At 50.8% G+C, this 16887-nt stretch overlaps 1 protein-coding gene across 2 annotated transcripts in view; it reads right to left on the bottom strand.

The window, feature by feature from the left end:
• si:ch73-72b7.1 (netrin receptor UNC5C) overlaps positions 1-16887 on the bottom strand; it is a 165513-nt gene that overhangs the window by 37000 nt on the left and 111626 nt on the right. For both annotated transcript variants that reach the window (XM_035380102.1, XM_035380103.1), the window contains exon 4: positions 15985-16088. In XM_035380102.1, coding sequence (XP_035235993.1) covers positions 15985-16088 — 104 coding nt within the window. The remainder of the gene's footprint in view (positions 1-15984; positions 16089-16887) is intronic.

The following is a 16887-nucleotide window of genomic DNA, read 5'->3' as shown; positions in this document are numbered from 1 at the left end:
CGCTGCATATAGCCAACAAAGGAATTTACGGCGAATGGAGATGAATGCAAAAGCATCGCAATGGGCTTTGCTACATCAAAAAAAAGTGGAAAATATTGCCTCATTTGGCCACACCCTGATGATAGGACCCTGCTTATTCCAACATACAGCCTCAGAGAGGTGCATGAGATCCCCAATACTGTCGAAAACAGAGTCACCACCTTCTGAAGAGTCAAGTCTGAGTTTCCCCTAAACGGACACACAGACATACAGACTGGCACTCTGGGCCTGCAGCGCTGAGTCAGCACATTCATACAAACTGACCTGTAGTTGATTCAGACGGCATTATTAGCTCCGGGTTATTGGAAGCATTAGTGAGATTTGTCAGTTATGATAAGGAACCTGCACCCAGTATGTGAACTGCATTTGGCCCCCTGCTCTTCGTACTCATACAATAAGTTACAGAAAAAAAAAATTGATTCTAAAGCCAGAGACCGAGAGTAAATTCGCAGGCTTGCTGAAGTGATGAAAGCGGTTTAATTTGCTGTCACAAACAAATACACGAAATACGGCAAGCCGCTGTGCTCGGCGTAGCGTAGCGTAGCGGGGCATGTTTGCCACAGCTGGGAGACGGTGCGCCCCCGCCCCCCCCACACACACACCTCACCGCTGGGGGGGCTAAAGTGCTATTTTTACTCTAACCTAACCCCCCGCCCCCCCCCCCCCCACTGGGACTGCCACACACCGCAGTCGCTGGAGCTCACGTGGGGTACCTGCGCTCCCAGTTAAACACGGCCTCCTCATCCTGGACCCTTTTTTTTCCGGGAAGAGAATGTGACCCGTTTCTGTACCTGCGTCCAACACTCCTGACTTCGCCCAGAAGAGGGCGTGTCCAAAGCAGAGATGATTGGCATGTATGATGAAGACTGAATTTATCTTTTTTTTTTTTTTAATTCACAGTGAAGCACTTTGTGTCGCACTAAGGTGTATGAAATGTGCCACATAAATAAAGGACGGTTGATTGATTGATGGAATGACTGATTGATTGACAGGGCTTGGCTGCTGGCGAGGTGCTGTCAGATCCGCTTGCATCATCGTTTCAGCACACGTGGAGCACACGCTAGCAGAGCGGGACCTTCCTTCCCCGCTACCTGCTAATCCCCCGGCTCAGGTAATCAGGGGCAATCAGCCGTCACAGAAGGGGGATTATTCCAATATAAACTGGAGGCTGACATCGCCTGAATCCATTCTGTACAGAAGCACGAGCCAGCTTGTAAAAGGGCAATAAAATCCGTGAAAGAAAGGAGGCTTTTGGGGGAGTGGAGCGGGGGGTAGGGGGGCGGTAGGAATTGAGGAGGAGATCTTCACCTTTCCTAGTTCCATCTCTGAAACCTCATTCCTTCTCTGCTCCTCATTCTCATGCTCATGTTAAACACTAATCCTCTCAATAATAATCTGTTGACTTTACAAAGAACAAATCACCTTCATACACAATCATATGAATAAACACGAATACACGGAAGACACTACAACCACTGGATGCTAAATCTGTATAGCATATGCATTTTGTATAGTAAAGAATTTTCTACGGTTTGGGCACTATAGACGTAAAAATATTATAAATTACAACAAAAGCAAAAATACTCATCGTCGTTGCACATCAACACCAACAATGAGAGTTAAACAATAATGAAAATAATTTCAATACAAGAACAAGTAATGACACATGATAATGTATTCAGCACAGTGCGCTACTTTCTGAGCAATAATGTCCCGTTGAATGATTTTAATGCCTCTCTGGCTAATTGAATTACTAGCGATATGAAATAGCTTTTCGGGGGTAGGAGCTTGCAGCAGGGGTGCGATTTGCGTATGCGCACTGGGACAGGGGGTCCTGTTCCCAAGGCACCCCTCCCGAATTGTTCCCATTAATGCAGTCTGGTGTGTACTCCACCACACGCACACCTGTGGAGCATACCCCACACCTCCATCACACACACTCAAATATGCGCATACAGACATAGAGAGCAGACACTGTTTCTTGCACCTACACGCACGCACTAACACGCTCAGGCACAAGCACACACATGCACACACACACACACACACGCACACACACCCTCCCTTGCTGTGGAACACATTACACAATGCTCGGACTAAAACCTCGACTTGCAGGTACACCCACACTGACGCTCAGACACACACACACATGCTCAGGCACAGAGACACAGGCACACACACACACACATACACACACACACACACACACACACACACGCACGCTCAGGCACACACACACACACACTCACTCACACTCAGGCACACACACACACACACACATACACACACACACATGCTCAGGCACAGACACACAGCCACACACACACACACACACACGCTCAGGCACACACACACAGACACACACACACTCTCAGGCACAGGCCCACACTGAAGCAGATGTGCTCTTGCTCATTATTGACTGATTGGCACCCGGAGATTCATTAACATAATTGGCACATTTGTCGCCATTGATGCTGGGAAATTGCCACATGTCAGCTTGGTATCAAGAGCCTGAGTCTGCCCATCAGCAGAAACACCACAGAGACAGGGAAACAGAATCAGAGGAGAGACAGCACGCAGTAAAAAAAGCACAAACACCACAGAGACAGGGAAGCAGAATCAGAGGAGAGACAGCACACAGTAAAAAAAGCAGAAACACCATAGAGACAGGGAAGCAGAATCAGAGGAGAGACAACACACAGTGAAATAAGCAGAAAAAGGAGGGAATTCTTCTCCTCTTCTGCCAGACACATTCCCCAGATGGAGTGGGCACTAGAGAGAGGACACAAACACAGCACCGTGGGGGGGGGTAATGCAGGGCAGGAAAAGCACTCGCTCTACCCTGACATCCGTTTCCTTCTCCATCTAAGTGACCACTGAGACCGTGAATTAAATTGCCCATTAGCCTAAGAGGAAAAGCTATTACAAGCCAATTATTCAATTCAAACCCAATCAGATCAGGCTAATGTGAGTTTAATTCCGTGAGTCGCCGGGGTGCGTGTCCGTACTCTTGAGAGGGTAACGGGGTCTGGAAGAGTCCACACGGACGTGGCCCGCAAAACAAAACGCTGCCGGCGGACAAACCGCCTGTTTATCATTTCGCAGATGATTCGTCTCCGAGGGTTGTGGAGGAAGAGTAACGGTTCTCGTGTTCCGGGACCCAAATTCAACTTCAACGCAGCGAACAGCCAGGACTGAGCCTCACCAGAGATGGTGCCACAAAACTCCATTAATGTCTGAGTAAACTGTTTCATACCACTGGACAAAAAACATTTACTAGTGTTATGTGTTATGAATGTACTGGTGTGTAGTGTCTTGAATAATGTGGCCTAATCACGGTTGGTGGAAAAACAAGGGCTTACCGTCCCGTTACCACAGAGTTGTGTGTCTCACCCGAAGTTCCCAGAAGAAGTAGAGAGTTCGGCAACCCGGCGACCTCGATTCAGTCTCCATTTTGCCAGTTTTCCTCCGGGACTCCCCGCGTCCCACCATTAGACAAACCCCTCCTTTCCATTCGGTTTGTAGTCTGAGTCTGGTTTTAACACCAGCAGAGATCTGAGAGGCTTTCAGGATAAGAGAGGGCAATCTTAAACACGTTTGTTTTATTTATTTATTTATTTCCCACCCCGTCCCCCCTCGTTCTTCCTCTTTCATTTTTCGGAATCTCGCGCGTTCCACTTTCGGAGAGACTCTGAATTATGCAAATCCTTTTTTTAAACCTGTAATACCCCCCGTCTCCCCCGTTTCTCCACAGACTCTGCCTCTCTCCGCAGGGCTTTACCTTTTAACTCAAATTAACGGCGCTCTGAGCCGCTGGAAGAGTTCAAAGACGGCGAGGCACGGCGTCTAATCTCTGCGTCTGAAAACCTCGGCACGGAAAGCCCAAAACACGGGGAAAAAAGGAAAGACAGACCGATTCATTTTTTTTCTCTCCGTTCCCAAACAAACCATCGCCATTTTTTTGTGTTAATGCCGCAGAAAGTTAGGCAAGGAGTTTGGGATACTTGGTCTTGGTTTTGGTTTTGGTGTTGGGGGGGATATGGAGAGAGAGAAGGAAAGAGGCAAGAAGAGAGAGAGAAAAACAGAGAGGGTAGAGAGAGAGGGAGGGAGAGAGAGAGAGAAAGAGAGAGGCAAGGGATAGAGTGAGAGACAGGGGGAGAGAGAGAAGGAGAGAAAGAGAGAGTGAGAGTGAAAGTGAGGGAGAGAGGCAGAGTGAAAGAGAGAGTGAGGGAAAGAGAGAGGAAGAGAGAGAGAAAGAGTGAGGCAAGGGATAGAGTGAGAGAGAGAGTGAGAGAGAGGAAGGGAGATAGAGGGAGGGAGAGTGAAAGTGAGGGAGACAGGCAGAGTGAAAGAGAGAGTGAGGGAAAGAGAGGGAGAGAGAGAAAGAGAGAGGTAAGGGATAGAGTGAGAGAAAAACAGAGAGGGTAGAGAGAGAAGGAGAGAGAGAGAGAAAGAGAGAGGAAGGGAGATAGAGGGAGGGGGAGAGAGGGAGAGAGAGGAAGGGAGATAGAGGGAGGGAGAGAGAGGGAGAAAGACAGAGGGAGAGTGTAAATGGGTTCTCTCGTGCCGTGTCCCCAGTCGCGCTGGGCCAGGGGTTATTTTTACACCTGCACCTCACAGTGCTGAGGAGGTGAGGTCTCTGAGGGGCTCTGAGTCAGGCTAACCGGCGGTAATCACCGGCACAGCCCAGCCCGCCGGGGACCGGGGCAAACTGCTCGAAAAGGGAACAGGAAACGCCAGCGTTCGCACCGCCGCGCAAGAACAGAAGGAAAGGGGGAAGAAAAGAAGAGAGGGGATAAACTCCAGGAGGGGATTGTGGGCTGGGCAGGGCTTTTTTTTGGAAAGCACTTCCTACAAACAGACCCCTCTTATCAGACCCCTTCCTGCAGCTTATCGTGACCTACATTTCCGCGCGTGTTTTATTTCATCGGAATGGAAAAATCCCCCCGCTTCAATTCGTCAAACAACATAAAAGCGCCTGAAAAATGTTGGTTTAATGATGACGAAGGACTCCTCAGATGTGCGCGATAAGGAAGCGCTGCTCCGGTGCTCTGCATGCGGAAAAGGGTCGAAGCCTTCCAGGAAACAGTCTTTCCCCAAACACCCTCCACAGTGGTTTCATTTTACATCGAATCATCTGCGCCCTAATTAATTATTCAGCTTAAATTAAAAGTACCACGAGACGCCCAAGTAATCTCAACACAAGTGGTTAGCGGCTGATTAGAAACATGAGCCTGAACAACTGCCAATAAAGTTACCTCTTAACACATTAATGTTCAATGAGATCTTAAAACAATCTTACTGAACTACTACCTACTGATTTAATTACCTAGGCAAGCCAGCTCATTGCAATGACGAGCTGGGAAAATACTAACAAAAGCAGACTATATGACAAAAATTGAACATTTTTACCCCTACCATAAACTGTTCACACGTGGTCTCTTTTCGATAAAATCTGTTCAGAGTTCATATAAAGCTATATCAGATAATGAGAAATTTTCTGTGCATCTAAAAGCTCCAAACACTAACACTTTATGAATCATAACCCATCCTATAAACACAGAACACCGGTGCGCTCAGCTTGTAAAATGGGCCTAATGCACATGCTTAGCCCCAGCGTAAGAGAGCAGGTAATCTGTGTACTGCAGGTGTTTAATGGGAGCGAATGAGACTGCTCATACACTGCTCAATGAGACTGCTCCTACACTGAAACTGACGACTGCAGCGGAAGAGGGAAGGGTTCGCAATGCCAGATGATTAAGTCAGAGTCCCAGTTATTTTGGGGTGGGGGGGTAGGATGGGCGGGGGGTCATAAATCAAACCCCAGATGTTGCTGAGCTGGGCTCTCTGGAGTGCGTACGGGGGTGCGGGGGGGCGGGCGGGGTGCAGGACGGCCCTGGGGCGTACACAGGTGCGCTCACTCCGAAGTGATCCATTACGCCCCCCCCCCCCCCCCCCCCAAACCCCCGCCCCTCCCCGTGTCTCCGCGGGTGCATCACGCAAACGGGGGGACGGGGGGCCGGGGGGGACGGGCTGCCAGGAAAGCCACAAAAAAGGAAGGAGGAGAAACCGGCAGCGGAACCTTCCGGAAAGGAGCGGAACGTCCGCGCTTCCCCCTGTGGGAAACACGGCGGGACCTGCACGGGGGGTGGGGTGTGGGGGGAGGGGGGGGGGGAGGGGGGGTGACGTACCGCCAGCGTTCGCCGCCCGCGTCCCGATGACGGACAGGCGCGCCCGCAGAGCGCGTGGCTCGAGCCGCCGTTAGCAGGAAGCGCACAGCGCTCAGAGGCGCCGGGGTCCGAGTGCTGACGTGACTGACAGGTGGGGACGTGCGGCGCAGGCCCTTTGGTTACGGGTCGCCGTGGGGGGGAGGGGGGGGAGGTTGGTTTGGTCTTTTTTTTTTTCCAAATGCGTTCCCCACCCCTGGGGTCCCTGGCGATGAAGAGACGCTTCCTGCAGCGCTCCGAGCGCTAAGTACTTTAGCATTCAGCACTCCTCCTCAACACGCCGGGCCAGACTGCAGAGTGTGTTTCAGTGTTCTCCGGGTGACCTAACAAGACCCAGTTGTGCCTGTGTGCATAAACTTTAACATTTCTCTTTAAATGGATCTGGGACAGGGCCCAACTCAGTCTGACAGCACTTAGAAAGTATGCTACCACAGGAGGAAACTCGAGTGCATTTTCACACATATGGACGCCACACTCCATATCGATACTCTGTAAATGATAAATATCACACCAGCTGACTCGTTCTGCGGGGAATACTGACACTTCATTATCATACGAGAGTGTTAAATAATACACTAATTGGCCAGCTATAAATCCCTTTTAATTGCCACTCAACCAAAAGTGTTTTCCGAGGAAAAAAAAAAAAAAAACCAAACAGATGTGCGTTTATGAATCGGCAAATGCAGACGGCATAAGAAGACTACAGACTGCAAAACACGAGTTAATGCACAAACACACACCCACACACACACACACACACACACACACGCAGACAGGCACACACACACACACACACACACACACACACATACACATGCAGACAGGCACACACACACACACCCACACACACACACACACACACGCAGACAGGCACACACACACACACACACACACACACACACGCAGACAGGCATGCACACACACAAAAACGCATGCACTAGATGCACGCACACACACACTCACACAAACATATACTCACACTCACACACAGGCACACAAAAACACACACACACACCCTCCCTCCGTCGAATGCACACATTGAACAACACAATGCACACTAGATCACCTCAATACTCAAACACCCACTCTCACGTACAGGCACAGGAACATTTCTGGCAAGGACAGTTTCCACGGTGTGAATTTCCTTGTCTTCAAATGACAGTTGTTTTGTGCACATTCTCTCTCTCTCTCTCTCTCTCTCTCTCTCTCTCTCTCTCTCTCTCTCTCTCCCTCCCTCCCTCTCTCTCACTCTCTCTCTCTCTCTCTCTACCTCCCCCCACTCTCTCTCTCTCTCTCTCTCTCTCTCTCTCTCTCTCTCTCTCTCTCTCTCTCTCTCTCTCTCTCTCTCTCGGCGAGCTGCAGGGCTGCAGTCAGACTCTCTTTAGCTTCAGAGCAGACCATGTCCTTGTTGACTCAACAATAGCAGTGGCTAAAGAGGCTTGCGGTACAGCTCACAGTCTTCCACAGCACTTAAGCTCTGATAGGAGGGTCAGCATTTTTCATTAAGCGCCAATTGGCCATTTCACAGAACCTTCCCGTCCAGGTTTGCTGAAAGTGTGTGTTTGTGTGCAAGCGCTGCAGAAGACTGGGTGTCTGAGAGTGTGTGTGTGTGTGTGTCAGTGTGTGGGGGAAAGGGCTATCCGCTCTGGCTGATAACTTCAGCAGACAGGTTAAAGAGCATCACACAGCCATAAACAGCACTTGAAGCTTTTCTGCTCCTGGGACCAGCGAGAGTCTTCTTACCGAGAGTATTAACGTCCGGTGCAGTCACAGGGCCCGCTCTTACAGGACCGCTGCAGAACACACACACACTGTTTACCCGTTACCCTGCAGAGTAACACACACACACACACACACACACACACACACACACACACACACCGCTTACCTGTTACCCTGCAAACTAACACACACACACACAGATACACACACACACCGTTTACCCGTTACCCTGCAAACTAACACACACACACACCGTTTACCCATTACCCTGCAAACTAACACACACACACACACACACACACCGTTTACCCGTTACCCTGCGAACACACACGTACTCATGTACACGCATACACACATACATGCACACACGCATGCACAACCATGTCCAGCAAGCACACAAAGAAGCACACAATGCATCAAAACACAAATAAGCACACATGTAAAATGCAAACACAAACACGTGCGACACAAAACCGCAAAAACACACAAGCGGGTGCACTCACACGCACACTCAGAGACAGTACAAATATCACACTGCAAAGCATCACATGTATACACGCATGACACCCCACAAACAGCCACTCTCACCCCCAACAGCACAAGAAGAAACAAAACAAACACATTCACCAAAACAAAACAAAGGAGAACACAAGACAAGCAACAACAGACATGCGAGAAGCAGCGAGGGGTTGCAAACCGCCCCCCCATCAGCAGCGTTCCTCGTGTCCTCCTGCTTTACTGTATTTGTGATGCACTGTACAGTGTAGAGAAAGTGTTTCCCAGTTTCCCATGTCCTCCTGCTTTACTGTATTTCTGATGCACTGTACAGTGTAGAGAAAGTGTTTCCCAGACAGCGCATTATACTCTGCTGAACAATGTGGGCGTTTGTCATGCCTGGGAGAGCTCCCCCACGCGGCGTGGGTCCGCCTCGTCGCCCCTGACAACACGGCGGGACCCCGGGCGCCGCGACCGGCTGCCTGACCGCCAACCTCGCTTCCGTGGCGACCGGCCCGCCCGCCCCCGCCCGCGCCGTCGACCTCTGACCCCCCCAGCCTTTCTCCGGGAGGACAACGGCAGGCGACCCGCGGGGCGGGGGTGGGGGCGGGGGCGGGGGGGGGAGGCGCGGGGACGAGTGAAAAGAGAGAGGAAGAAAAGGAGCGGCATTTCGCAGCTTGTACATTTTAATGGTCTTTTATGGCCGGGCCAAACGGCTGTGTTTAAGCGGGGGAGGGTGAAAGGGTCCGTTTGCCGCCCCTTTCAGAGTTAATGAAAGGAGTCCATAAAAGAGATGAATGGGGAACACTCTCAAAAGAGGAGAAGCCCACACAAACATCACTCTCTCTCTCTCTCTCTCCCCTTCCCCTCGCTCACCCAACGCTCGAGTGCTCGCTTAATTGAAGAATTGCGGGGAAGACAAAAAGGGAAAAAGACAAATAGCAAATTTACCTTCCTGTTGGGGCCGATGTGAGCGATACTATGAGAACGCACTAGCGCGCCCCAACATGGCGGCCTCGACCTGGCCCGACGCGAGCGGTAACACAGGAGCTTCGCCAGACGGGTACCCCCTCAGTGAACCGCTTCATTTATTCGCGATTCATAATTTACTTGAATTACACAATTGCGGAGCTATTCCAGAGCCCCCCCCCCCCCCGCCCCCCCCAAAGTTCTGCTGCGCTTTTTCGGGCAGAATGCCCACATTTACTTCGTGGAGAAAAAAAAAAGAAGGGTCAAGATAAATGCCTGCTTGCTCTCTTTCTTCAGCTGGATGTGCAGTGCTGGCAGTGTCCCCGTAGCATCCAATAAGTGCGTAGGTCTGGATCTCTTTTGTGTAGCGTCTGGGCGCTAAGTAGGCCAGCAACGTCGCTGTCTTGACCAATACGATGTGACAACCATAACCAGAAACGTGTGTCGACTGGCTGCGTAAGCTAGTTGGCTAACGGTTAGCGAGCTGGCTAGCGCATGTGCTACCCAGATGCAAAGCTGTCGTGAAAAACAACATTCCCTGCTTTACACATTCATTAGACCACTAACCACTGACCCCAACCCAGACTCCACCCACAATCACATGTAATTAGGCTGATGCTCCCTGAAACAACTGCACTGTTTAAATGCACAGCCCTGGAGCTTGGAGGCACTACCCACTGCACCACTGTGACGTTCTGCAGTTATGCACTATGGGTAATACACAATGCCTATAATGTCGACGCTAGCATAAGTAAGTGTGATGAACAGCACTTCTATGGAATGATTTTTAATACACCATCAACGGTAACCACATGAGTTCAGAACTTGTTGTACTGAGGTCTAATGTGATTGCATGAGACAGATCTCTATTATTGACAACACTGATCAGTGTTAGAAATAAAATCGATAGTGAAAGCTGCCAGTATCAGTGTAATTCATCACTGTTACAAGATGACATTTTTAAAGTAATATTCTCCCTCACATAATTTTAATCGTTTGCATGATTCAAAAAATAAAAATAACATTGAACAGCAAACTTCACCGAATTCTAACATGTCACCAAATGCCACGCAGTTGTAGTCTCAGATTTAAAAAATGTTCTGGTACAGAAAACAGGGACAGGCAGACAGCAGATTGATTGCAGATTGAATATCGACAATCTCTTCTACAGTATGGGAGCAAAGAAATGACATAATGCTTCAGACGGCCAGGGTTATATGAGAAGCCCACTGTTGTGGTTTTCATTCTCAGGCAGATGTTCTGTTCTATATCCGTTGCTGAATACGCTCGGCCTTATGCATAACTGGCACCAGATTTCAAACACTAAACAGACCCGCTTTCTAAAAAAGTATGATTGCGATTGTGAAATAGATAGTGCCTTTCTACAGTGTGTATTTGTGCGAGTGTGAGTGTATGTGTGTGTGTGAGATACAGAGAGAGAATACAGGAGTATGTGTGTATTTCTGCATTCACTGTGTGTGTGTATGCCTGTGCGTTGTTTGCTTGTGTGTGTGTGTGTGTGTGTGTGGGTGAGTGTGTGTGTGTGTATGTGTGGTGTGTAGGTGTGTGTGTCTGTGTGTCTTTGTGCGTGTGTGTGGTATGTGTGTGTGTGCGTGTATGTATGTATGTGTGTGTGTGTGTGTATGTGTGTGGGTGTGTGTGTGCGTGTATGTATGTGTGTGTGTGTCTTTGTGTGTGTACATGTGTGCGGTATGTGTGTGTGTGTATGCATGTGTGTGTATGTGTGTGTGTATGTATGTGTGTGTGGGTCTTTGTGCGTGTGTGTGGTAAGTGTGTGTACATGTGTGCGGTATGTGTGTGTACATGTGTGCGGTATGTGTGTGTGGGAGCTCACTATAAGCCAGCCCCTCCAGTCATGATGAACTGCAGAGCGCCCCCCTCAGGGCGGAGTCTGAGCTGCGTGACTGCAGCCCGCGGTCATCCTGTAAATAACAGCGCCACGCCCACCGCAGCCCAGAGACGTCTCACATGGGCAGCGGCAGTTTGTCTTTAAATCTGACACAGCCCTAATTGCGGGGCATCTTTTGGGAAGACGTCCCGACAGGGCGCCCCAAAGAGAACCGACAGCTCATCTCGCCAGATCAAAAAAGGCCCTTGCAAGACCCAGCCGGCAGTCACTCCTCTCAGAAGCGCAGCTTCTCATTACGCATTCTTGCTGTCTGTCTTCATCTTCTTCTCCTCTGATATATTTCTTGTTTTTCAAGTTATTTTTAAGCCCGCTCCCGTATAAACACATGCACGCATTTCCACGTTTTTTTTTTTTTCCGGATCGTTCTGAAGTCGCATGCTCTCGCTCATTTTCCCATCAGCCACTGCTTCGAGACAGCCAGCCGTGTACAGTCGAGAGCAAACCCTTACTTAGGAGCAATTTTCTCTGGAATGTTTGTGGTTTTTTCTTTCTTTTCTTTTTTGAATGTAATACTTTTAATTGATTTACTTGCAGGGGAAAAAAAATTGAGGGAAAGTTCCTGGTGAGTAATTAGGGGGTGTTGTAGGCCAGGCTACTGGTTACTGTTCGCAAGGCGCAGACGCCCCTTCCAGTTTGCTCAGAGATCATTTACGGCCTTGCATTCCTGCTTCTGTGAGGCTTGTGTTGTCAAGCAGCCAAAGCTAACCGCCAATCAGGAAGACTTTCGGTTCTCCTTCACTAGGCCTACATGGAGCAGGGGCCTCGCCTGGCTGCTTCCCCTGCCAAACGGGGCTCTGCTGGGTGGGCCAGGAGGACCGGGTCAGGGGGCTCGGCAGGAGGGGGCCTCCAGAGCTGCCCCACGCCCCCGCAGCGCGGCCACACCGCGCCACTCCCTCCCGGGGGGACCTGTACTTCTGTACTTCTGAGTTCCAGTGTGTGAACAGCTGGTCCCCATTTCCCAAACCGCAAGTCCTGAAACCAAACGCAAGGAGACAGGCGAGCCTGCTGCCCGTGACTGAGCAGCCTGATTCTAGAGCATGTGTACTGATCTCAGATCAGCTGCCCGTGACTGAGCAGCCTCAATCTAGAGCATGTGTACTGATCTCAGATCAGCTGCCTGTGACTGAGCAGTCTCATTCTAGAGCATGTGTGCTGATCTCAGATCAGCTGCCTGTGACTGAGCAGTCTCATTCTAGAGCATGTGTGCTGATCTCAGATCAGCTGCCAGTGATTGAGCAGCATGAATCTAGAGGATGTGTACTGATCTGAGATGTGACAGAGCTCAGTTGCACCTAGGGTTGCCAGACATCTGGTTTTTGACCAGCATATCTGGTTTTCAAATAATTCAAATACAGGTCCGGTTTGTGCTCCCAACTGGACAATGTAATGTCCGGTCAGAGGAATTCATGGAAGAAATGTAACCGGTATTTTTCCCCTGGTCCTATCTCGGTCCCCACCTTCAACGTCAGTCCAACTGGGATCCCCTATCCCCACCTCCCCCTGGTCCAGCAGCTCCCAACTTTGTTCGCAATTATATTTCCAGTCGTGCATGTTGTCCGGCTACAGTACAGTACCAAAGATTACCACGCAAAACCAAGATGGTTGACACCATTTAGGAACAAATAAAACTGGTTCTATTGCTGGAGTTCCCAAGATCAGCAGTTAAACAGAGACCCAACGGCCTCGGGGGAGACACGTGTAGCACACGGTGTCCCTCTGTCCCCCCCCAGGCCAGACTGTCCCTCCCTGCAGCAGATACTGATCTACTGTGGAATGAGCAGGGACTGCTTTCTGACCTCTGGCAGGACGCGAGGATCAGTCACGGTGATCTACAGCCCAGGCTGAGGCCGGAGAGCTCTGTTTCAGGCTGGGTGGCTCAGCGAGTCTGCCCTCAGGGGGGGGGGGAGCGGAGAGATGGATGTGTGGTCTGATCAAAGCCCTTCAGATGCTCGGGGCGATTGTCTCCTCTGTGCTGCTCTCGCTGTCTCACAGAGACAGAACAGCACTGACATGTGCGCTCCTTGTAATTTTGGCTCATTTTTCAATAAAGTTCTACGGTCCCATTACAATAACAGCTCAAACAATGTCAAAGTTCATCAATGAAAAAATGCCATCTAAAGAAATGGTCAACAGCACACAAAGGTGGCCACAGTGCTGTAAGCTACAGTAAGACATTCTGTAAATTAAGTGTATGGTATGTTCAAAGCAGCAGGAGGACTTTAATTATTTTGGAATGACGCAATAACGATAACCACTGATGAAAATAATTCCATAGTTTTTCCTTCGTAGACTGATGAGTGTCATTCAGGAAGGGTAAAAAAACATAATACTAGTGGATATATTTCAATATGTGAACTGCTGGCGGAAACATGACCTCCTTTGAGCCGCTGCCTGAAACGATAATGTCTAAAAAGTGCGAGATCAGAAAAAGGCAAGTTTAGAACAATTTTAGAGTCATCCAGACTGTAGGTCCCGTCCCCCATTTTGAACCCCCTGAATGGCTCTCTCTCTCGTGCAATCTCGCCCAGCCCGTACCGCGAGTAATTTCACCCGTAATAAAGGTAGCCGCGCTCCGTCCGTCCCCCCCGCCCCCCGTCCATACCCCCCCCCCCGCCTGCCCACCTCAGCTTTTCTAGGTCAGCGGCGGCGGCAGTGGCCCTCTTCACAACGGCTGAGTTCAGAGAAATAATAATGAAAGCGAGCTCTACTCTGCTCTGCTCTGCTCTGCTCCGCACCGCCGCGGACTCTCTGTATTAACCTCCCTCCCGTCTCCACTCAACCCTGGCTTTCACGAGAGAGAGAGAGAGAGAGAGAGAGAGAGAGAGAGAGAGAGAGAGAGAGAGAGAGGGAGAGAGAGAGAGAGAGAGAGAGAGAGAGAGAGAGAGAGAGAGAGAGGGAGAGAGAGAGAGAGAGAGAGAGAGAGAGAGAGAGAGAGAGGGAGGGAGAGAGAGAGAGAGAGAGCGCGGGAGAGAGAGAGAGAGAGAGAGAGAGAGCGCGAGGCTCCGCGGGGGGGTGGGGGGGGTTGGTGGCGGAGAGAGCTGAAAGAAGTTCTGAAAAGATGTAATGCTGTTTCGTTCTTTTTGTGACGTTAGTATAGAATGACTTTTTTTTCTTTCTTTCTTACTTCCCCGCTCAGTTGGCGAAATCACGGCTTTCTCAAAACCTGGCTTTAAGAGACAGGCCCGGGGGGGGTGGGGGGGGGGCTGGTTAGGAGCGCGGTTGGGGTCCTGGTCATGTGACGAACACGCTGGAGACTGGGGCCGGGCGCGTGGGTCCGGAGGTGTTCTGCAGAGCCGCAAGATCTGTGCTTAACCTTACGCAGTCATCATCGTTAGTCCTGAGAACATCGACAGCGCTGGGTACCGCAAACGACCTGGAGGAGTCATGATCGCTGGTCATCAGCCAAACTAGGGGTCAGCGATCCTGGTCCCGGTTCAGACCCGAGACACCGGAATAAACCGTACAATCCACTGCTTTGATTAATCAATGAACTGTTGCGTGTCGATGAAAACCAGCAGGCTCTGCGCCTCTCCTGCCAACCCCTGTACCACCATGACAAGCCAAGAATGACACAAAATGACATGCTCCTCAAACGCTGCTCATAGGGTGGCTGAGCGGCTGGTCACTGCAATCCAGTTAGCAGGCTAATAAGAGGAGGGACCCTGACAGCATTGTGGGAAATAGCGAGGAACTGCAGAGTAGATGTCGGCATCGAGGCCCGGCTGATAAAATGGAGTGGGTAGCAGTAGTCATGAGACATTAAGCAGATGATTTGTCTGCGTGGGAGAGGCCCTGAAGCCTATCGCGCTAAGCTGCGCTAACAAATCGAGCGAGTAATTTTTTTCCCCCCGCCGCTCGTCTTCGGGGCGCGTTCGGGCGTTTCCGAAAACGGTAATGACAGCGACGGAGAGAGGAGGGGAGGCGGAGGCGGAAAAAATGTTCTGTGTCCTAAGCGTGTCCTAAGCGTGTCCTAAGCGTGTTCTAAGCGTGTCCTAAGCGTGTCCTAAGCGTGTTCTAAGCGTGTTCTAAGCGTGTTCTGGCTTTCACCGCTCAGTCATTCGGCACAAGCCGAGGGGGAGGGGAGGGAGAAAAGCTCTCAAGGTTTTTTTTTTCTCTTCCCTTTTTTTCCTCTTTTCTCTGGTCCATTTCAACAGATTTGTCATGGGGGGGTGGGGGGGGGGGGAGCACGGCACAATTTTAGGGAGGTCATGAGGCCTACGCATATTGCGATGTTTAACCACGTTTCTCCCCCCTCGCTACGCAACACTGAAGCGTCGCAATGGTTTGTTGTCAAGCTCGCTTTAAGTGACACTCATTCACTTCCTCCTCGTGTCCTAGAAATGGCTGTGGTGGCGGTATTCTCCACCCAACAGCAAGTGACAGGCCGCCATCTCGACGAACGCAACCCCGACAGACTCTGAAACGCTGAGACGCATCTGCGTCACCCTTCTCTAAAGGGGTGGCGTAGACGACCCTTCACCCACTGCTTTGAGGCCGAGCCGCGTTAGCGAAGACGTAGCGCCGGCTGCCGGTGGACTAACGACCTTCTAACGACCTTCTAACGACCTTCAGACGACCTTCTAACGACCTTCAGACGCTTACCTCAGCGGCGGGGATCCCCTCGGGCGGACGGCACTGCAGAAGCACTTCCTGTTCCAGAGACACCTCCTTCCCCAGCGGCTCCTGGTCAAATGTTTTCCTGAGGTCTGTGCGAGAGAGAGAGAGAGAGAGAGAGGAAAAAGCAGACGTCGTTTTATTGTACAGTTTGTCATTAAGGAACGGCCGCCAGACAGGTTTAGGAGCAGAACCGTCAAATAAACGAACGCCAGTTCCACAGAGTGAAATATCTTGATTTTCTGTAGTTTAAATTCTCTACGGCACAAATCCTCCCATCAGTATCTATCTCCAATCCCTTCGTCGATTCATCAAAATTGTGAAAAGTGTTTTTCTGCAGTCAGACAACCAGGCCCATTCTTTCTAGCCGCCGAGCCGTCCAAGTTTCCGTAGCGACGCCGCTACCGCCGCTGATTTAGAAGTGATGCTCCAAATGGACCCTCCATAGGAGATAAATCCAACTTTTGTCCTTATTTTCTGGCAGTCAACCTGATATTTCACAGCAGGATAAAACCCGAGCAGGAAACAGGCCTTTTCAATGCGCCCTTGGATGAGCTGCCATAAATCACACGCTTTATGGATCAGCGCTGTCGCCGCTCTCGCGAGGGAAGATACTAAACGCCGTTTCTCTCGCCCCGGCTCCGCGGGCTCGGGTTCGGGTTCAGAGCGGGCGCTTCCCGCGGCGAGCGTGGCGGGACGCGACGGGAAGACCAGGAGACAACCGGAACGCCGAGCGCACGCGCGGTCCATATCCCAGCCCCGCGTCCGTTTCCGGGGCGACCGGGGGGGGACCGAACCCAAAATAAGCGGGAGAGAGCGGGCGCGAGGCCTGCTTCGGACGCGCCGCCCTGTGATTGGTCCGTGGGCTCGCGCTCCACGCTCACTCAGCTC

Source organism: Anguilla anguilla, chromosome 10, assembly GCF_013347855.1.
Source record: "Anguilla anguilla isolate fAngAng1 chromosome 10, fAngAng1.pri, whole genome shotgun sequence".
Taxonomy (NCBI): Eukaryota; Metazoa; Chordata; class Actinopteri; order Anguilliformes; family Anguillidae; genus Anguilla; species Anguilla anguilla.
This window is presented reverse-complemented; position numbering and strand designations above follow the sequence as displayed.